General features: G+C 36.1%; 1 protein-coding gene across 6 annotated transcripts in view; it reads right to left on the reverse strand.

The window, feature by feature from the left end:
* Positions 1 to 22,717, reverse strand: part of DOCK9 (dedicator of cytokinesis 9) — a 137,001-nt gene that overhangs the window by 87,811 nt on the left and 26,473 nt on the right. For 3 of the 6 annotated variants that reach the window (XM_054195844.1, XM_054195835.1, XM_054195812.1), the window contains exons 1-5: positions 19,688 to 19,983; positions 10,951 to 11,067; positions 3,774 to 3,863; positions 2,019 to 2,101; positions 863 to 932 (exon numbers count right to left, since the gene is read on the reverse strand). In XM_054195844.1, the coding sequence (XP_054051819.1) occupies positions 863 to 932; positions 2,019 to 2,101; positions 3,774 to 3,863; positions 10,951 to 11,067; positions 19,688 to 19,801 (474 nt within the window). In that variant the 5' untranslated portion in view covers positions 19,802 to 19,983. Of the gene's footprint in view, positions 1 to 862; positions 933 to 2,018; positions 2,102 to 3,773; positions 3,864 to 10,950; positions 11,068 to 19,687; positions 19,984 to 22,717 lie in introns of those variants that run through there. The other 3 variants (XM_054195854.1, XM_054195826.1, XM_054195821.1) reach the window with 1 other exon arrangement.

Below are 22,717 nucleotides of genomic sequence, written 5' to 3' on the forward strand. Positions count from 1 at the left end.
ATTGCTAAGCACTACGTCTATCCGTCTTTTAAATACCTCCAGGGATGGCGATTCCACCACTTCCCTGGGCAGCATGTTCCAATGCTTGATAACCCTTTCAGTTTAAAATTTTTTTCTAATATCCATCCCAAACCTCCCCTGGCACAACTTGAGGCCGATTTGTCTTATCCTATCACCTGTTACTTGGGAGAAGAGGCCGACCCCCACCCTTTCAGACCAACCCCCTACCCTTTCAGGCAGTTGTAGAGAGCGATAAATTCTCCCCTCAACCTCCTTTTCTCCAGGCTAAACAACCCCAGCTCCCTCAGCCGCTCCTTATAAGACAAAAAAAGAAAATACCTTAGAGTTTTAGTCAATTTTTTTGGCTTTTGTTTCCATGATGGATCTCCAGGTCTTATCCTATACTCAAATTTTTGACAAATTAATTTTAACTCATACTGTATGCTATACTGTCACGCATGCTTAAGTGTGTGTACTTTCATGTTGGAACAGATTCACCTATGATTTTACTTGACTTTGTGACTAAACTGCATGAAATATTTCTCTCTATATGCCCATCTATACAGAAACAGTATAAGGCAAGACAGATATTATGAAAGCTGAGGGATTATACATCACAAAGTATTAAAACTTCAATTTCACCATCTGTCAAAACTTGTTCTACTCACATGGGAGATCTCAGGAGTACAAGGCTATTTGAAAGGAAATAGGTAAAATAACTACATTTTTTTTTTTCCAATCAGGCTGTCCGAGCTAATCTCTGTTTTCACTTACCGATTTCAACACTTACAACTTGTAACCTCTCCTTACCCAACATTCTTTACTGAAAGCAACAGAAAGTAAGGAATTACTATTATCTCACCTCATCTTTATCTGCTTCTTCATCCACTTCATATAAATGAACTGGAAGCTTCTCTGATTTCGTCCCTTTACTATGAAAGAAAAAAAACTTCTAAAATACCAGACATTTTGTGATTAGTTACATATTTCATAGCTGCAAAAATAAAGATGTTATTTTCCTGACTGAAGAGGAAGAAGCCCAAAAATAATGGAGTAAAAGCATGTATTTTTCACAAAACATATTTCTTAGCCAGCAATTTTACTAACTTGCACATCTGGCCACAGCCTTTCTTTTTTTCTGCTTGTCACTGTCCTTACGCGTAACTGGAGAGAACTAAATGCCTTCTCATTCACTGCACTCATAATATCTTAGGAGCAAGAATTCATACCTGTAGCCATTGGCTCCTTTTAGGACAATGCATTTATTTAAATTCCTATTGACTAGAGTGGTTTCTCTCCAGGGCAAGTAAAAAAACAGCTACTGACTTTTACAAAATCTGTGAACGTATCAGAACTTTTCATGGGAAAAGGGTGTTATTTCTTAACTGACGGACACAGAAGAGTAGGTAGGGAAGACACAGATCTTCTAGAGTTGTAGGATTCAGAGCACTCAGCAACTCTCAGATATTGAAAAAGTTGGAAAAGATTTCTCTAGCAGATGGGTTAGCAAGTCTGTAATAGATGTGGATTAGGCTTTTGCTTTGAATCATCCTGTGAAAATCCGCACTAGTTCAAACACTTGCTCTAACCATCTCAGTTAAGTTCTATTCCCTAAACTCCTAAAGAGAGTTCCAAAAGCTGCCTTTGAAGCTACAAAAACAGGATATCACCATTTTAGTTACATCTAAACACTAGCCTGTTTTAGTTACAATACTGACATTCACATTGTTAATGATACAATCTCTTGTTTTGACCTGCCTATTAATAAAGCAGAGTTACTATGGTATCTTTCCAGAAAATGGTTTAACAAGATTTTTTCACCTTCATGTTTATCAATATAAATTTCATCCAAGAAATCTTTATCATCTCTACTGACTATTAAATATTGATATGACATATTTCATGTGACATATTACATGTACTAATACATTTCTGTAATAAATATAGTTATATTAAATCCAGTTAGAGTTCCTTCACAAATGCAAAATCTTTATTATACCACTAGATAACACACTTACTTCGGAAGCTGTCGAAACTCTCCTGAGTAATCTTCATATCTATAGTTAACAACATGCCAGTCTGAATTGTAGGTTTTGATGCACTGTTTCAATGAAAACCAAATATCAGTATTAATTAGAAGAGGATTAACATCATTCCCTAGGTGCACACACACAAAAAACCCTCTTAAAATATGTCTGTTTATGAACTAGTATGGTTACATGTCAATCTCTGCCAAAGAAGTGAAGTGAACAGAATTTTCAATTACAGTCTAGTGGAATACAGCTTTCTGCAAAAAGTGATATGTTTCAATAGGAAGTTATCATCTGCTAGATGTGTTATCTTATAAAACTAGAAAATGGTGAATACACTCAGCATTTGGATTAACCATCTTCAGTTGTCTGAAAAGTTAAAGCAGCATTTCGATGCAGCTGAAAACATGACTGAGCCTTTAGAAAACTCAGCATTAAAATACAGGTGCATTATTAAAATAGAATATTCAATTTTGAACATACAGATATGGAGAAACTAAAACCATCTTTCCTTAAATTTAGACTTCTAGTGCAACTAAATTAATATTTAAACTACATGCTTCCAGCTGTTGAAAAGCAATTATGTGATTAAGTTCTGGACTAGATCACAGGAAATACCATTTTACTCCACCCATATTGCTACAACATAAAAGTACTGATTTATCTAGGCTTTGGTCAAAGTAACATAAACCCAACAAAATCTGCTGCCAGAAACCATACAGTACAACATTTTATGTTACACAAATAGACTTATATGTACTCAAACATAGCATGTAATAATTCAAAAATATTTTCTTTATACTTCAAAATACAAAGTTAATACTTGCCAAGCAATTGTTTCTGCAGAAATTCATTAAACTTAATTAATTACCTATAACACTCCTCCCTCCTTGTCTACCTTCTTCAAGTTTATTTAGAGCTGTTTAGGTTGGGGATTAAAGGTACATATCACTGTGGAGAAAACATTAAGTTCTGACATGGATTCAGCTGAGCTCCTTCAGTTTTCTTAGAATTATAACAGACATTTACTTGTTTTCAAATGTTAAAATACCAGCTTAAAGTATATCAGTAGAAAACCAGTAGATAATATAAAAAAGACAAAAATTCTAAACCTTTCATTGCTAAAAGCCTTCAACTAGACACTGAATGAAACACAACATCCCAGTCAGAACCAAGGGAATGCCAATGTAAGCAAGTAGTTATGAGAAACTTTAGGTTTGAGAATGTTTCTTCTACATACAGCATACAAACTGAGCAGGCATAATAAATTCTGGGCTCTACAGGCATTACAGTTATGAATACCTCTGTTCCAGCAAACTGTACAAGATTATTATGCACAAACAAAGAATGACTGGAGTGAAACACTTCATCAGGAAAAACAAGTCACAATGTTTCATTCAGATTTACTATTGCTCCCAACATTATGTATGTAAATCACCCATGTTCATAAAGAAGGTGAGGGAGAAGCACTTGCAAAAGCCAATCACCCAAACACGAACAAAATAATTCAAAGCTACGCTGTAATCCTTCTTTTCCAGACACCAATGGAAAAATAACTAGGTTTTCCTGGAAATTTTCCCTTGAAATCATTGACAAGTAAATTGCCATAAATATTTAATATTTTTTTCAGGGCTTTTTTCCTTGTTTTTTTTTTAAACAGGGTAAATGGTAAATGAAGCAGAAGAAAAACAATTCAGATATAATATTGCTAGTACACACAGCCACATACAATTCCAATATTACCTCAGTAACAAACAAGCTTTGAGCTTCCTTCTCTGCATTTTCAGGAACTGTTGAGCGAATATATCGACTCTGCCGTTTCAATAATGCTGTCTGATAAACGACAAAAACAACTATTGAAATTTGCAATTAAAGGAAAGATGACACGTTGTGCAAACACTTGGTTATATAACTATAACTAAGACAGAAGCTCAGCAGAAAACATCCTGTGAATACACTGCTTCAAAATAGCCAATTAATGAGAATTTGCTTTCATTCAAAGATTAGTAACGTGTTCCATCTTTCACAGCAAGGACAAAATTGGAATCAGTAAGAAATAGATGCCATAGAAAAGTGTTTTTCTCTATTTTGTTAACATGGGCAAGAAAATACTCATAAAAATAACTCCACCATGACAACATAACCCCAATATTTTGAAGACATTAAGGTAGTGTTATTACTACATATAAAAACTATTACCCAAGAAAAGTAACAAACCACACCAAAATAAGAAGTTCAACTGTAGATCTCAGCTGAGACATGCATTAAATCATAGATGAAGGTTAAAATGAAGGTTTAGAAAGAAGGCCTGGATCACTAAGAGTACATTTCAGCCTATCGAGTCAGAACTTACTCCTTTCCTGTGCTGGAGTTCAGAGAGTCATAGAAAGGCTGCCAGAGAACAGGAAATCTCTCTGTGACCATGAAATTCTGCTTCTCAGATGAACGCTAAAAGCAAGCATCAGGGTACTTCGAATTTGTAAGCGTAAAAGATGAAAACTACAAAATCTTCTGAACCACAAATGAAAATAACTACCAGCAACAGAAATTATTCTGCACTACGTGGAAAAGAATCTCACAGAGATGGACAAGAGAGTCCCCATAGCCTGGACCTGGAAGAGCATTGTGATCCCTCACCTGTTAAGCTATACTCCCCACATTGCAGCACCAGGAAAGATCAGAGAAAAATGTGAAAAAAACCCCAAACCTCCACATATTGAGAGTCAACAAGAAAGGGTACCCAAGTACATTACTTATCTCTGTTGAGAGTTTGATACATAAGGTGACCATTTCTGTCATTACCAAAGCCTCACCCCGTTATCTGGGGAGGCTATTTGAAGTCAGAGTACTCAAGCACAGTAAAGACTTAAAGAAAAAAAGAAAACCAATAAACTTATCCCATACTCACGGCCAAGTCATTCACCTAGTCCAGAACTTTGCTGAAAAGCGCCAATGCTAACTGCTTGAGTGGGAGAGGCGGGGAGGTATTAAAAGCGAAAACCACAAAACCAAAAATATTTCATGGGACCAGTAAATATTGCAATGTACAGTTAAAAAACCCCCAAAAACCTGCAAGAAGATAATCATTTATATACTAACAGCACTTAAGAAGGAAGTTTTCTGAATTCTAGAAAGATATGCCTCATTTCATTAAAGTATTTGTTTTTACAAGCTACAGGAAGAATGATTATTAAGAGTATTGAGCTACCTTATAAGAGCTAAAGGCCAAAACATCTAGCTCCTCTTCTCAGCCTGAAATAGTCTGATACTTGATAGCAAATTATTTATACTTTGTATAATATATTTTCTATAAGTACACAGGTAGACTATGCTTTTTTAAAAAATTATCATTATTTAAAAAAACCCCAGAGATTAGGGTGGCATCTTTCCAGGCACTTTTCATGGGAAAGCCATGAACTTGTGAATCAAGTCCTACCACTATAGTGGAACTTGGTAAAATTGAACTAGCAGTACATACTTCTAGAATGTCTGCTGCTGTTATCCTGCTACACAATTATCAATATGATAGTAAAGTTTTTTTCTAGTCTTTCACATACAAAAAGTAGTACTGCAGCAAGGTCAGTGACAAAACAGAAGAATTTCATTTGTCAATTTTGTCCATATTAATAACTGTCTTAACGCATGCTGCCTCTTTCTCAGCTCGTCCATCAGCTGCAGTAATTTACTCAGCTGATATTTTAGAGAAAAGGACTATGGCAGATAAAGGTGAGAGACAGAAGCCAGCCAACACACAACATTCCTCAGGTCCATTTGACCAGTCTTCAAACATGTCCATTTTTGGTTTGTTATTCCTTATCTTTTGCCTTTCTCCCTCCTGTGTTTTTAGCATGGGTGTTTTATATTTTTCTCCCCAATTTGGAGGCGTTCAAGCAGTTTCTGTTATCTGATAAGGTTCTCTTCCTGTCCTGTAAATTTGACAATGTCCACCTAGTGACAGTACTCTTATTCTACACAAGTCTCAGCAGCTACAGGGAACAAAGTATAAAAGATTGCTGCTGACATCACATACTTACTGCCAATACCTGTTTTAAAAATTATTTTTTTCCTCTTCACGTACTCTTTCTGGTGTTGGCTGTTGAATATGAGCTAGTAAAATTTTCCCCCAAAACCACTTTCTCCTCCACATCCCTTTAGGATGCTTGAAATGATGGTTATTAACAGTTGATTATTCAAAACATTAAGAAGGAGTAAAACAAGAAAAAGCCTTAACAGTGTACAAGCATATATATATAACCAGGTTATAAATAAAGTCCTGTATCTTGCCGGTAAAATAGGGATATGCAAAATGCAGGAAAAACAGGCGGAAGAGTACTGGATTTCAATTCAACAACCACATACTCAGGCCATCCTTACTTTAGATAATGTTAGAGAGGGAAACGCTCAAAAAGTGGTGACAGGAATTGTTTTAAGAGTCGATGGAAAAGATGGCATGCTGTATGTTAGATCATGCCCCTAAAGCTACTACATGCCAGAAGAGACTTTTCAGTTGTATGGGAAGTGCCAGAAGCTGCATTGTAAGGTAATTTCCAAACTAAATTGAAGCCTTGATTTAGAATATTGGTTAAAGATTCAAGGCAAAGCACAAAATAGATTTTAAAATAAAAAAGTCATAGTGAAATTTCTTTGAACGTTTCAAAATAAGTTATTGTATTTTGACCAGTTTACTTTCATAGAATCAATCACAGAGTTGAAAGGGACCTCTGGAGATCATCTAGTCCAACCCACCTGCCAGAGCAGGGTCACCTAGAGCAGGCTGCACAGGAATGCATCCAGGCGGGTTTTGAATGTCTCCAGAGACGGAGACTCCACCACCTCTCCGGGCAGCCTGTTCCAGTGCTCTGCCACCCTCAAAGTAAAGAAGTTCCTCCTCATGTTGAGGTGGGAGTGCTTTCTAAAGAAAGCACTCTAGACTTTGTGCTGTCTAAAATAAGGACGTTGGTTGAATTTTTTTTTTTTGCTTGTTCCTTCTACTCAAGATGTGCCTTCTTGTACAATGACCTGGGTTTACTTTTATTTCTGCAAAGTTGGCATAATATCTATTTTCAGAGGTACTTGACTTGCATTAACTAAAAGCCAAGAGCTTTAAGCGAAAGTGTGCTAAATCCACATGGCTCAAAAACAAGAGTAACAAAGGTGAAACAATGTCTAAGCTAGGCACCAAAATGCCTTCAAAATAACAGTGAGATAACCTTGTAATGGCACCTTTAATTTAGATAAGAACGTACCCACATTGTATTTCTTACAAGCAAACTTATCCAGTATTGTGAAAAGTATTTCTTATTAGAATGGAGATAGTACTCAGAAGTTAGGTATTTTGAAACAAACGCATTTAGATAAAAGATGTCTTACTGCAAAGCAATCATTAGTATAGTTTTGAGTTAAGGTTTCTTTTAACCATTTACCTGCTGTGCAGTTAATGTAAATATCACCAATTCCACAGTCACTGAGCATATGATTTTCATGTGATACACAAAGGTGGTCTGTTTCACACTAATGCTATTTAGTTATGAGGTCATTTCATTATTGAGTAAATTACTGAAATACAGGTGATTTGGAATAATTATAAGCCATGAAGAGCCACAAAATTGGATACAAGAGTACCCAATGGATAGCGATTCAATGTTATGAAAAAGACGACTCTTCTCAGCAATCATCTAGAAAAGGTATAGGTATAGCCTTGAATGACTGACAGCATTGTAACTGAGAGTAGCACGAACATTAATAGCAGATGTTCCAACAAGTGGCAGGAAAGTGGTTCTATCATCTGAACTAAACAAATGCATTATATGAGGACCATAACAAAAACAAAACAATGACAAAGCAGCTAGAAATGAACAGACTACAAAGAACAAAGGTACTGAAAGTTTAGGCAGCCCAATTACTAAGAATGAAAGGAAACAGTGATGTTAACAGTAAAAAGGATCTCCAAATACAACATATCTGCCCCTATAAACTCAATGAGAACAAGTTATGGAATAACCTGATTAGTGAATTCAGCACAGAAAACTCAGAACTTAAGCCTGTGAAAAGCAACTGAAACAATCTTGAAATGATAAGTTAAAAAATTACATATCATGCTGACTAAGAGCTCTTCTGAAAACTAGAAAACAGCAAATCTTGCTATTATTTGGATATGATGGCACCAAGGAAAATGTAGAAGCTCGAAAGAAAGAAAGAAAAAAAACTACAAGCCTACTTATCTGGATTTGAAGTAGGACAAAAATCATGCTTTTCTGAAAAGGAAATGAGCTGCTACCAAACATATAAAAGGAGAGAAAACAGGATTCATAATTCATAACCTCAGCTAACCAAGTTTAGGATGATGGCAAATGGATTTAAGTAGAAACCTGGGAAGGTTCATGTAACTAGATCAGTTGGCTGAAGAATAATCCTTCAATCTTTATGAGTTTTCCCAGAGCAAAGCATTTTCTGCTCCATCCTTGCTCAAATATTTCTTTGGTAGTGGTTTGAACTTAAGAGCTGCTTCTGACAGCATGTCTGGAGAACAGTCACAGCTAAACAGAAAAGGGTGACTTACTGGTTTGTTTGTTTGTTTTTTCCCCTTTCCCTCACTAGGAAAATAACTTTCATTGGGAAAAGAAAGAAAAGCAAGCTATATGTGGTCCAAAGAAGCCAGCTGCTGTACAAGCTTTCTTTTCTGATATGGACTAACAATTCCTATCAGTTCCCCTTTAATATTTAGCTTCTCTGAGGTGGTAAGATTTACAAACTGAATGTGGCACTGACCATGACATCAAAATATTTGTTATAAAAATCTTGCCTTTGAATTCCTGCAAGTATTATTACTAGTTATAGGAAAAAGCACACTGAATTAAATTACATTTCAGTTATCTAACCACATCACCTGAAAAAAGTTATTGAAATTATGCCCAAACATTTCTCTCCAATATCTCCCAAAACAATTTAAACTTCAGCACAAATTCAATAGTGTTATCAATCTGCCTCCTTGAAACTATGTAACTTCTGTAATCTACCAAAAATTGTAGAAGTGTTATCTGGTGCTGAAAATTAGGTATTTTTGTGCTGTTTTAAGTGCTACTTTTAAGGCCAAGCTGGTAACAAAATAACCTTACTCTTAATGTCCTTATAAATTATCAGGGCTTGGCTTCCTTTTTAGGCAAGTGTTTTTTAGATTGTAATCAGTTTAACCTAAGCATGAGGAAAAACTTTGTAAAAATAAAACCTAAATGCTTTATGAGGAAATGGCTTGAACAGGTTTTCAGACAATGGTAGGAGTTTCCACCTATAAACTGTTCTAAGTGTGTATACAGGTAGTTTTAAATACTCTAGCTCACTATTTTAAATTCTTGTTGTGGGGGATGAGGGCAGTATCAAACATTTGTGCCAAGGCTTACTCAAGAGCTGCCCACACATTGTGTGGCAGCAACAAGTTAGAAAAAAGGAATTAAAAAAAAAATATGCGGAGAAGAACGGCAAATACAGAAAATATGCCCCTATTTAAATGATTCAAATGATATTGGCAACCATATCAAGACTAATGGTTTCAAAAGTGTAAATATGATTATGGGAAACTGCACAGGGTTAAAAGGGATTTCTGTTCTCTGATTTGGTAATATTTTCTTAATACACTGAATGACAGATTTAAATGCATAGTGTTGTTGAAAACAAGCTAGTAGACCAAAGTAGTATTGGAAAGTCATGTGTACAATAAAAATATTTGGAGTAAGTTTGTGCCAGCAAATCCTAAAAGGAAATAAATGTTTGATAGCATAAAGTCTGATGGTACAAACCAGTCTTCATATAAATCAAGTATAAAATGAGACTCTGTCAAAAGGCTATATAGGGGAAACCCAGAAAATGTATTTAGATATTACACTGCTGAGGGATAAAGAAACAGGAAATCTGACTATATTCCAAACTTGTGACTACCTGAAGGAAATCCTCTGATTAACACTCACTTTAATGACTGCCTTGATGAAAATCTGACCATAGAATCCAAACAAAGCATGACAAAAGGCATAACGGTTTGTGAACACAATTCAGTCACTCCCTTTAAAGGACCAGACTGAGAACTATGCACTAGCTTCAGTCATATGGGCCTGAGGTTAAGAATTGCAGAAGATGCCACTTGAAACAGCAGTTAAACACTTCAGATATCACCCAGACTGCTCAGACAAAATGCCTGAGGATATTCTTGATAGGTTTGTTTCCTCTCCATTGGTAATTCAGAGCTGTTCATCAGAATGACCCCTGGTAATTGAACTAGCCAATTAGAGAGTTATTCATGTAAGAATCAGTAATAATGAAGCACGTAGACTATATTAAAAACAGAGTCCATGTGCACTCATGTAAATATTTTAATATGCTAGAGAGAATTCATGAAAAACTCAACATGTGTAATTCATGGGACTTTATATGCCCTTCTGGATAAATACACCAAATCATCACCAACTTTCACCATGATAAACAAACTTAGCTTCAACGACTTGGCCCTATAAAGTGCTCAGCTTTTCAGGTAGGTTCTTGCAGAACTAATCTTAGGTATTCAACTATGATACAGTCCCCAGAAACAGTTAATTTAGAAACAGTTCAAATGTCTGCATACTTTTCAAATATAAATAGGTATTTTGACTGCAGGTATGGGCATGTGTGAGAGAGACTTTCCTCAGTATTTACACCAACGCCAATCTCTTAAGATGTTTGGTGGTTATCCTAACTGGATCTACAGTAAGATTTTTAAAAGTGTATTTAAATAAACTATGTATTTAATAAACACAGTTATTTTACAGAAATATATCAAGATGATCCCAAAACTTGGTAAAGTCTGGCTTAATCAAGTCAGAGCCCTGTTATGCAGGGGCTATTTTGCCAAAACACAATTTTAAGTGGCAAAAAGCCGGGGGAAGGATTAAATTACCTGAAAGTCATCATAAGGGAACAGTAGCATCTCACGTAAAGCATCATTCAAAATCTGTGTTTTCCTCTGAACGATGACATTCTCATAGTCTATTGGTTCTATGAGCTTTGGTTTTGCCTAGGAAAAAAAAGAAAATAAATTCAGGTATATTGACAAAAAGTTACAACTGTTGACTCATTTTCAGAAATTATTCCTTAAAAAAATTGGCAGAATGAGATTTCTTCTACATCAAAAATCTACAGTATTCACAATGCAGACTTTATGTCATGCTACACCATATGGACAAGTGCACTGATAATTACAGAGATAAGCATGCTATTTGCCTCAGAAGGAAGAAACAGAACTATTTCACAAAACACACTAAGTCAGAGCTTATCAGAATAATTATGTATGTATTTTCACTGCAAAAAATATTATAAAGAAATTACTAGTCTCTTATGCTGGTAGTAACCTTTGCTTAATATTGCCCAAAAAGCTCTGCTCAGGGTTTAGCAGGGATTAAAACAACTTTAGCTCCAAGCTAAGGCCAAGCTTTGTTTTAATTCAGTAGTAACCTGCAGTAGGGGTAGGCTAATTGACATTCCTCCTTCTCTATATTTTTTTTTAAATTCACATAGGCCACCTCCTTCCTCGCAATTGCAGGAGTAGCTTTCTTCAGTTACTATGCATTGATTCAACATTTAAACCCGAGACTGCCATTAGGGCATTACAGCTGGCTGTGCACAATCAGAGAAAAACCTTCCCCATACCAAGCGTTCTGTTAAATGGTGAGATGGCAAAGCAGGTTTAGAGAGAGTACTCAATGAGGTAGCACTGCCTTGGAGTGTGCAAACTAATGTAAAACCGGAGTTAGAATCTAGCTTGCACTTTCTGCAACTAAAATTGTGCATCACAATCACCTTTTTTTTTTTTTTTTTTTTTTTTTTTTTTTTTTTTTTTAAAACAAGTGGCAATTAGAAGAGACTTTCCAATTGATACTTTCTTAAGATGAGTGGCACTCATTTCAAAGTAAGGTATATTAGACATAAGAACAGCAGCAAGGCCAGTTTATACCATCATTACAGCTCATCAGACAAGATGAGATTTATATATATTTTTGCATAACTTTCCTGAGAAACCATACAGATGTTTTCTTCATCCAAAAGTGAATCAAATACATTCATTTTAGGAAAGCTTTAGTCAGAGAAAGTTACCAGAGTTTTCAGGTTCAATTCAAAGGCTACTCAAAAGTTACTTGAGATCTCCTCATATCTACCACATGAAACCTTTACTGTTAAGCAAAATACAAGAACATAACAGAGCATAACAGCTGAAAAGGCCAAAAAAGCAAAATCTGGAAAATAAATCCACCAAAAAATTATGAGTGAAATGTAGCTTTGTCAACAAAACCAGCTACTATTTACAATCACACTGGAAGGATTTACTAAAAGTTCAAAAGCTATGTTACAACATGCTCAGTACAGATAATACAGCTAGGAGACACAGTGGAAAATTATTATTTTGAGCTTGCCACCTTTCTCCTCAGAGATGGAGAACAGCTGTTCAGTTCACTGTATATTGTACCCCAACACATTTTGAGAGCTTAGCACCTGAACCACAGCTGCTGCTTCTTCTCCTCTCATTCATGAACATGGCTTATCACAAAGCCAAGAACTAACATCAGTGTCCATGAGAAAAGGCTTAAGCTTATGCTTATGTACAGGTCTGTGATGAAGTGGTTGGACCATTTTGACTCCACTCAGAAAAGTACAAGAGAAGCACGTAAACACAGATTAAGAAAAGGTGACATTTTCTCTAATGTACTACTTGCACAAAATATTTTGATTGCAAGAAAACTTTCTGTTGAGCCTGACTTTGAATATTCGGACTGCTGCAATGAATCCCAAACTACTGAAATGGTGTGCTCCAAGCTTTCTCAGTACTCAGAAGGCCAGACGCACCTTCTTCACCCAACTATTTGACACATTTCCTAGATGTAGGCTCTACCAAATTACCCCTTCACAAAATTTCAGGTTGAACAGTCCCATTGTGCCAGATTGTCACAAGTTCTGTTTCCAAAGAAATTCCAGTAACTTCACCTACCCTCTCCAACTCTTCACTAAGGCAGTAACTGTCCAGTATAAATTTGCTTCCTTAAGGACACGAGACAGGGATAACACAGAGTATGAAGAGGCCCTCAAACTTTACTGCTTTTTACATGAAATACATTTACGTTTGAAGTAAATTTATATCTACAAATGAAGCTTATCATTCAGAAGGCAAGACAGCTCTCGCTCACCTTTCTCCCACTTTAAACTTAAGTAACAGGTCTCTCTCTGCCTACCCAGGCAAGCAAGATGCTCACCTGTCAATCACTGAGCTTGAGCTCTTGTGCAGTATACTCTTATGTTAAAATAAGGTTTAGAGACTGCTACAGTACTTTGGCCAAGTCAGTCCATTTGGTCAAGTTGGCCTTTACCACATGACTGTTCCTTCTGAAGAGTTGAAGGACGCAATGAAAAACAATATGCAACATGCTGCAGTGACAGGCTGAATTGAGTGCGGTGCAGGATGACTTGACCTTGAGGAGAAACAAAAATAAATACTCCAAATTAAACTGGGTCTAAGAAATGAGTAGGGGAGAAAGACCATTTGAGTTGTGTATACAATCAGTCTCCTCTGTTAGCTAAAGATTTGGCTTCACAATTGGCTGAAATTAATTGAAAGAAGAACAGACACTAGAAGGACCCTCTCTTTCGTGGCACGTTCCTCAGCCTTCTCACACTAGTACCAGCACCTGAACAGTCATATTTTGAGACAGATTAGGAGTGATCTTGCTTTAGCGGGTTCCTCCCAACAAGCAAGGTTTCAGCCAGATTCAGGTCTCTGAAATGCTGATCAGATGGCTGCATCACCACTTAATCATAGAAACGTTTAGGTTGGAAAAGACCCTTGGGATCATCGAGTCCAACCATCACCTCCACTCTACAAAGTTCTCCCTTACACCATATCCCTTAACACCACATCTAAACGAGTCTTAAACACATCCAGGGATGGTGACTCCACCACCTCCCTGGGCAGCCTATTCCAGTGTCTGACCACTCTTTCTGTGAAGAATTTTTTCCTAATGTCCAGCCTAAACCTACCCTGCTGCAGCTTGATGTGTTAATAGACAGGATGTCTATTAACTACTAATAGGTGTGTTAACTTGTGTTAATAGACGAGAGCTAATGGGACACTTTCAGAAGCAGGAGAGATTCAGGTTACTAAACAAAATGTGAAACTCTGTCCTTATTAAAAGCTGTTGCTAAAACATTTTTGAATTCTGTTACTCAGCTCCAGTGCAGCTCACAGTTTTTAAAATGTCCTTAAAAAATATATATATATTAATTCAGGCCACATATTTTAAGGTACTTAAAATGCAATTTGGGAAGCCTTTTAAAGGAAAGAAGAAATGTATACATAGTCAATACAGCCAGAAGGTTCACGTAGCAGTACATCTACTGTCTGAACTGGTAAACAGATAGTTTACAGCACCAATTCCACTAACTGGTAGCAAGGGAAAGCTGTCACCCCAAATGAGTAATGGATTTTTTTGTGGTGCGGCACACGATCAGCATTTTCATCCTTTTCTCCCTGGTGCTGAAGAGCTACAACCATCCTTCTGTTAATTCTCTTGAGAAGGCAACAGGTAAAGACTGGAAGAAAGCTATCTCTGGCTCCTCTTATTTTACCAAAAACAGAGAAAAAGTATTACTTTTAAAAGCAGCATAACTAGAATTATTTCATGGGTGCACACACACAAATCATTTCTTTAGCACAGCTAATTCAAAAAACAGAAACGCATATACTGCAGCTTCAGAGAGCATCCAATTCATTGCAAATGTATATCTCTACCCTATAGTCACAAAACAGGCTGACCACAACCATAAAATTGATAAAAAAAAATCTTAAAAGAAAGTGAGCTTTGCTCACATTTTGCTTACGTGCTGTAAATACAAGATTTAAAAAGAATCCTCTCTCATTAGAAGCTTTTTAAAGAATCTAAAGTTATCTGGAGCTGAGGTCCTGAATATACACCTCTCTAAGTCAATGGGACACAGAGATAGTGGTACTAGAAAACCACACCATCTTCCTATTTAATCAGTAGAGTTCCTGATTTGCAGAAATATAATTTCTCCAAAAATTCATGAAGAATTTTCTTCCCAAAGTTTCTCCAAAGTGTTACTCATTTCTTTCTTAGTCATTTGTCAGATTCAAAAGGAAGAGGATGTTTTATCAGTTTGAACCAGATGTGAAAAAGAGAAAACAATAAACAGAACACTGCCATTGGCATTTAGCCAAACCTACAGCACCACAAGGAAGCAGATTCTCTCTCAAGCTCTTTTTAAGAAAAAAATATTTTCCGGTCTATTATTTCATGTAATATAAAAGACACTGGGGTAGATACTGTATTGTTGAACATGATTTATGGACCAGCTAACACAGACAAAACTCATCCCAGTCAAAACTGCAAAATCAAGTTTGCAGGTACTAAAAGTCAGTCGTGCAAAAAAGGCTTAACTTTTCCTATTAATTTGCAACAAACAACATTTTTATTTCTACAGTCTAAGAAAATGCTAAGAGCATAGGAATTCATAGGGCCCAACACCCAATGCCATATATGTAGGAAGATAAAACAGCAAAGTATCTGTCATACAACTTTGATTTTTGCTGTGTATTATAGATATAGAAACTTATCAAAAATAAGAAGCATTTCAAAACAGCAGTCATGACGCCCGCATGGTAACTATTCTAATCTGCCAGAATATGGTTTATATATTTGGACAAGCAGTGTCAAAAGCCATAAGATAAAAGGAATTTTAAGTTCAGAGTTCAATGATTGCCTACAATATATTTTTCAGAAAAAATAATACAGTATATTTTTTCTTGCAAGTTTAAATTGAGACAAATGTTATCTCCTTCTTGTCTTCTCACAAAACAAAGAATGGTCAGGTTAAACACACTGAGTATTGCTAGAGTCCTGCTACAAAACATCATTTACCTTATAAAAACATATTTAGCACATACAGCTGCAAATTAACAAGTCCCTATGAAGAGCAGAATGGAGCTACAAGCACTAGCAGGGAACACAGCATACAAGTTGATGAATATATGGTGTTACATATTTCTCAACATTGGCTTGAGAGAAGCCACTTTGGACAAATAACAAGATCATTTAATACTAAACATGAGTAACAGCTCCCTGTATCTTATTGTCCCACAACCACAATAAACTCAAAATAAATTGCCCAGGCAATGTATCTTAGAGCATATTCTTAAATATTACATTCCTCATTATCCCCTTTCTTCGGTATGGTTAACTTTGTGATGTAAACTTTGGGGCAGTGGGAGAAAATAAGCTGCTATAGGTTGATGTGAAAAATGACCACTATGCATGTATTTCAGCAACAATATGCTTTCATTGACAAACTCAAAACTTTTAATTCTCTAGGACTTGAAAGAATGAAATGTATTGCCACCTGTTCTCAAGCTCACATAAACAGATCAGAAGTGCTTACTGGGACTACAGACACAGACTGAGCCACACTAATAGTCAGTTATACAGGAGGTTTTTGCACAGTTTGTTTTTTTTTTTTTAAAATAATAATTCACTACTTTTTTTTTTACTTTTTTTTTCTTCCAGGTTAACCTGAAAGCCTGAAGATTCGTGTTCTATTGTTCACCCAAGTCTTCAGGAGGCTGTAACAGAAAAGAATGGGGGTTTCCAAGACTCAATAAACACAGATTAAATTACAAAGCATTATGCTTTTATTTATAAGAAGTCATTGATGGTCAAGGTCCATTTAAACACAAGAACACTTTTCAGAGCTCAAACATTTTGATAAGACTTTTTGCGTTGCCAGTTTCTACCTCAGATTGTTAATATGGATGCAGTTACAGTTGTTTAATTTCTAGGCTCTGTGATTTGCTCTGCCTTCAGACACAAAGTAAGCATGCTGTGTTATATAAAGTTCTCTTATCAGCACAGAAACTTCTAACACTAGAATCAGACTCAGACAGAAATGCTCAGGTATCCTACATTTTATACTGCCAGCGTGTTTCCAAGCAGAAAGATGGCCTCCAGAAGTTCCAGCTTCCCAGAAACATCATCTGATTTGATAAGCAGTTACTACTTCTGACTATTAACATGCAACTGGACAGCACGTGTGGCAGTTTGGTAACTTCCACAACAGCTAGCACAATAGCAGTTCATCCCAAGTAAGGTTGTGAGGCACCACCCGGAAAATCTAAATGCTTTTTGCATGGGCTCTTCTTGCTTGTTAACCTCAAAAGCAAAGTTATGACACAATCTAATTCAAATCGCAGGAAAACAACAGAGCACACGTACTAATATACTGGCACTGAAAACAGCAGATGACTCCTTTTGCGAACCTACCCACCTATGCTGGAAAAGTTAATTCAGAACAGCACTCAAACAAATAACATTGTTTCAATATCACACAACATTATAAATACTCAGTTCTCACAACACTCTAGCAGGCTCTCAGTGAACTACAATTAAAAGAATTAAATGAATAACACAAAAAACTTGTTGCTTCCTTCAAGTCCTTTACAGCTGAATCTGTCTCATCTTTATGAAGAATAGTCCAAAACCCCAAGTGCTAGGTAAATCACATCATAATTGCCCATACAAAAGGAATACATCCACACTTGAAAGAATGCTTTAGGCGATAGCCAACGAGAAGTATTACTAGAGTATGCCAGAAGCCTCCTGTTCCAAATGCTTTATAGGATTGCTGTCTAATACAATTCTAAGGTTTAAAATCCAGAAAACAAGAAGACCTGATGTTTACATTTTGTTACACCAATTAGCAATGCTATCACTCCTATTACACCCTATACCAGTGAGAAAACACCTACTTTTATTGTGGCAGTAAAAATCTACTGCAGTATCACAACCCAATGAAATAAAAACGAACCCAAATGTCAGTGTTAAATGAAACACAGCGCCCTACTTTCGCTTCGTGCCTAGCAGTACACTTAGTGCCAAGTGTCCTTGCACCATTTCATCTAGTTTTCCTCAATAAACTAGCCAAAAGCAGAAGCAAAAAGGGATATTATACCATCTATAATTATATGCCATATATATGCTTCTCTATATATGTAACAGATTAAGACCAAAATAGCAACTGAAATGACAGCGAAGACATTTTTTATGTGACCTATGTAGAACCTAAATGTTCTTCCCTTGAAATATTGACCTTTTGTTTTGAACGCACCCACTTCATCTGAAAATGAAAAAAAGGCAGGGCAAACACTGGAGTTACATTAATCCATGAACTTAAATTAAGTAGTGCCTGGAAAATTATAAGGATGTACTTCATAAATGGTATAAGTAAGCACAGTAATGTTTTATACTTTTTTCTTTTTTTTTTAAGTAAGTACATACGCTTGGCTGATCAACTGCAGTACTCTAAGTATCTGCAGAAACACTAATATCCTCTCTGAGTATTCATGGGGGAATAAAAACAGTTCTAAATAAAGTTAAACATTCCAAAGACAGGAAAGCACACACAAGATTAGCTCATATTGTACTGATGAAAATCTGGACCAGAAATCAGAACACACCCATACAAAAAACCCCACGTTTTACTAACAATTGCTCTGCATAGAATGAAACTAAAGAAAACATTGTAAAGGAAAAGAAAATTTGTCTTACTAACACACATGTAAGTTTTCAGTTATATACAGTAACAATTCCCTTAAAGTTACAGACGTGTATACTAAATATAGATAGTCAAAATGTTTTAGTTCGATTCTTAAATGTGTAGCATGAGGTTCAAATAAGGGGAGGACCATAATTTAAGCATCACAGCTCCCACTAACTTCAACCACACCAGACAAAGAGGAGATTGTCATCCCTTAATTCAGCAATTAAATATGAGATATTACTAAGTAAAATTAGAATTTTAGTAAGAACTATCAAAGCACTTCTTTCTACTGATATATAAGTTATTAGTTTAACAGTCCTCCTCTGTTATTTGAAAAGGTTTATTGTCCTGTCTGGAGAGAGTTGGTGGATTCATTTCAGCTTGCTTATTATGTTCTCTTGCTGTACTATTAAAATTCCAACAGAACTAAGTGTGTAGCAATATATTAAAAAAAATGTTCTTATTTGATTACTTCCCCCACATATAGAATATTCCCTTTTCCCTCACTGGGAGCTACTTTAAAACTTTGGATTCCTAAATAATGTGCATTGAAGGCATTGAAAAATACATCCTTTAACAGAAGTACACCTGAATTATTTAGATAGTTCTTAGAACATTTAAGTAAAATTTAACCATTACACATACAGTCTTTAGAGAGTTCATATATATTTTAACTGAAAGATATGCTGGGCAGTTAAAAAATAGAGGTGCTAGAAGGGATTTTAAAGCGTAAGTAGTTTTCATGCTAGGTTCAAAGAGCTGTACAACTATCCTAGACAAAACAGACACTGAAAAACAACTAGTATGAAAACCAGTTTCCAAAGTCACACTCAGGGAGAACCAAAGATTTGGTAAACCAGAACAGCAAAAATTAATTAAAAAGGCAGACAACACACAAACAAACCAACCTAAATCTTAAACACCCCTTGTTCACAAGTAAGAACGCTGGAACTTCTCATTCGCGTCAGATTAAGCAGTTTTTCACTGGCAGTCAGAACTGGAATTATTAAAGGGAAGAAATAGTTTGTTTAATAAATTCTTACCAGCACTACCACAGGACTCTCCACTTCTGCTTCACAAGGACCTGCATCCTTGGACTGCTGCGGAGACTCTATAACAAGCTCTTTCTTAGGATTTCTGTTTGTTCTTGCCTGCATTCTTTGATTGAAAATACGAACAGCTGCAAAATCATATGCTTTTTGGCATCAAAGTAATCAACATGCCAGTGATCCAGTGAAAACAATAGCTTTTCCCTGTCACAAAGGGCAGAAAGTACAAACTAGTCTAACTTCTCAGCTGCAGTTTGCTAAATCTGTCATGGTGGGAATGCATGACAGACAAAGGCCAGCCCCTAAGCACGTTGTATTCCTCTGGAACAAAAAAAAAAAAAAAGAAAAAAAAGGTGGATCCATTTTAATGCCTTAAGGTTATGAGTCAAACACAAAAGAGAATGTGTATTCCTAAAATGAGCATGTAGAACAGTCCAAGTCCAAGTCTTCAATATTTTAAAATACTTTTGTTGTAAAATTTAGCCACTTACTGACAATTGGGCCTCTTTAGAAATATAAAACCCTAAGTGTTACATTTTTTTTTTTTTTTTTTTTTTACATTAGTATCACTTACTCAGGTACTATCAAAACCAGCCACTAACCAAGCACATTCTCCAGGACCAATACCCCAAACAGACATGACGCTCTTTTTTGGGAGTAGGGTGGGGATGCTCTTTTTAATCGTAGTGCTAAATCCATATTAAGAATTTACCTTAACATCAAATTGTCATCACAGTAAAAATCTTATATACTCTACAAAGATACCAACTCAAAATTAAACTCACCCACCCACCCCCTTTATACCTTCAACTTTTAAGCACTTAACTCTTCAAGTAAACTACCAGCCTCCCTCAGCCCCTTTCCTCATTTGAGACAGTTGGCTCACTTGTCTTGCACGTTATTAATGCTCTCAGCTCATTCCTCCCTCCTCAGAACCCTCCATTGTAGATGTCCATCACCGATCATCCTCCAAAAAAACACTGAGAAGACAACGCAACGATGTCTTCATATATTTTGATTCAAATCACTTGAGAGAACCTCAGCTCTGCAGCCATGAAGACCAGCCAGCCATCACTTGCTGCCTTTAGGATTTTCTCTTTGCTGACAGCACAAAACACTTGCGGGGGTGTCTCCCTTGTCTTCTGAACAGTTTTCAGAAGTGTCTCTTGGCCTTGGAATTCAAGGCTACACAGTGCTCTGTGGTTAATATCTTCCATTCCTGTCCTTAACTGCAACATAAACTCAAGTCATGCTTCAACATCACTTTTGTAATCCAATCTACTCTCCTACTATACTGCTACTTACAGACACTGTTAAGCTTACACACACTCGCAAAATAAGAGGCAGCAATGTTTATCGGGATCATATCTGTAGAATTCTTTAGTGTAGTGCAAAGCAATTTTGTATGCAACCTAGTTGACATTTTGGTAATTTTGAAGGTTTGACTAACCTAGCTCTCCCATGCAGTAGTTTTAGCATATAACTGTATGCTAAACACATATGCTAAATTCCTCCTGAAAAAAAGTGAACCGCATATGCTAAATTCCTCCTGAAAAAAAGTGAACTGTGATGAGCAGTTTTCTCCTGGTTTTGAGAGAGGTATTTTGGTTTCCCTTTGTTTCTTCTTAAAACTAACAAGTTACAACCTCCAAGTACACAAGCCCCAGTGGCTGTATTTACCAAACAAAAATACACCTGAGAAAAAATTCAACTCCTTAGAGAAGCATATCCCTATTTTATTCTCCCTGTCTAGTAGAGCAGTCAGAAAGCTGTAAAAACTAAGCCACCACCTTCATTCGATTCTCAACTCTGCTCCACTTCTTTGGAGAGTTAATTATCTCACTTCAATATAACTGACTTCCTAAATTTAACTTGACATGAATTTTTATGTATTCTCTAATAGAAGAGAAAGTCACCTTAATCTGCAGAAAACAGACTGAGTTATGGAGAAGCTCAAATATCCTCTGTTATTGCCAGTAAGGCAAGAAGGCAGAACTTCAGGCACAGGTTTCTTACTCTTCAGACCTAAGGTAAGATGTTAATACCCCTCTCTCTTCCCCTTCTCTCTGCTCTCACCTCTGCATAAAATATTGTTATTTCAGCTTACCACAATCGTGAAATTGAGCCTGACCAAGAGTTTGCCCATCCCATCCACAATGCAAGCACATTTCTAATGTGCTGAAAGAAATCATAAGATTAACTAATAGTCAAGACAATAACGATTTACTATGCTTCCTTTTCTCTAGGAAAACCAAGTTCGACGCATTCACTTTTTACACAGTCTCTCTAACACAAAGACACCAAACTCCAGAAAACAACACTCTATAAAGCTTCTTTAAGAGTTAAGAAGGGAACTAGCAGTTTAGTCAATTTTACAAAAACAGATCTTCCTGTGTAAATTAAGGTAGACAATAGTTCAAGAACATGTAGTTACACTTTACTTTTATTTTGCATCAGCCCCTTTTGTTTTCAGAAAACGGAAGTACAGAACAGCGTAGACTAAATTATACCATTACTTGAGGATGCAGCTGCCAAACAGGAATTTGTTTCATTGAGGTGGGCTGCAATTATACTTAACTGCAACAAGAAATGCACAAGGCACTTGCAAACTCACACTAATAAAGACTTAAAAATATTATACACTTTAAATAGTATTTCTTCTGGTTAATTTAGTAAAGGATTCTACTTTTAAACTACAACATTGTTTTATCCTGGTGAGGTGATTCTCTTGAATGCATCTTTAACATACTTTACTTTAGTATAAATGTGCTTTCTTTCCCCATCATTCTCCCTGTTCTTCTCAAAACATGATGAAGGACAAAAAAGAAGGCCAACAAGCCAACATTTTTATAACATCAGTTTAAAAATACAGAAGTTATTTTTTCCTACTGAATGGTTAATGTAATTTCTGGCTTGCATTTCATTAACACACTTATACCACTAGAGGAGGTTCTTTTGTTTAAAGCAACAAACATGTGTACCTCCAGAGCTATATCCTGCATGAAACAGACATTTAATTGATAA

Source organism: Rissa tridactyla, chromosome 1, assembly GCF_028500815.1.
Source record: "Rissa tridactyla isolate bRisTri1 chromosome 1, bRisTri1.patW.cur.20221130, whole genome shotgun sequence".
NCBI lineage: Eukaryota > Metazoa > Chordata > Aves > Charadriiformes > Laridae > Rissa > Rissa tridactyla.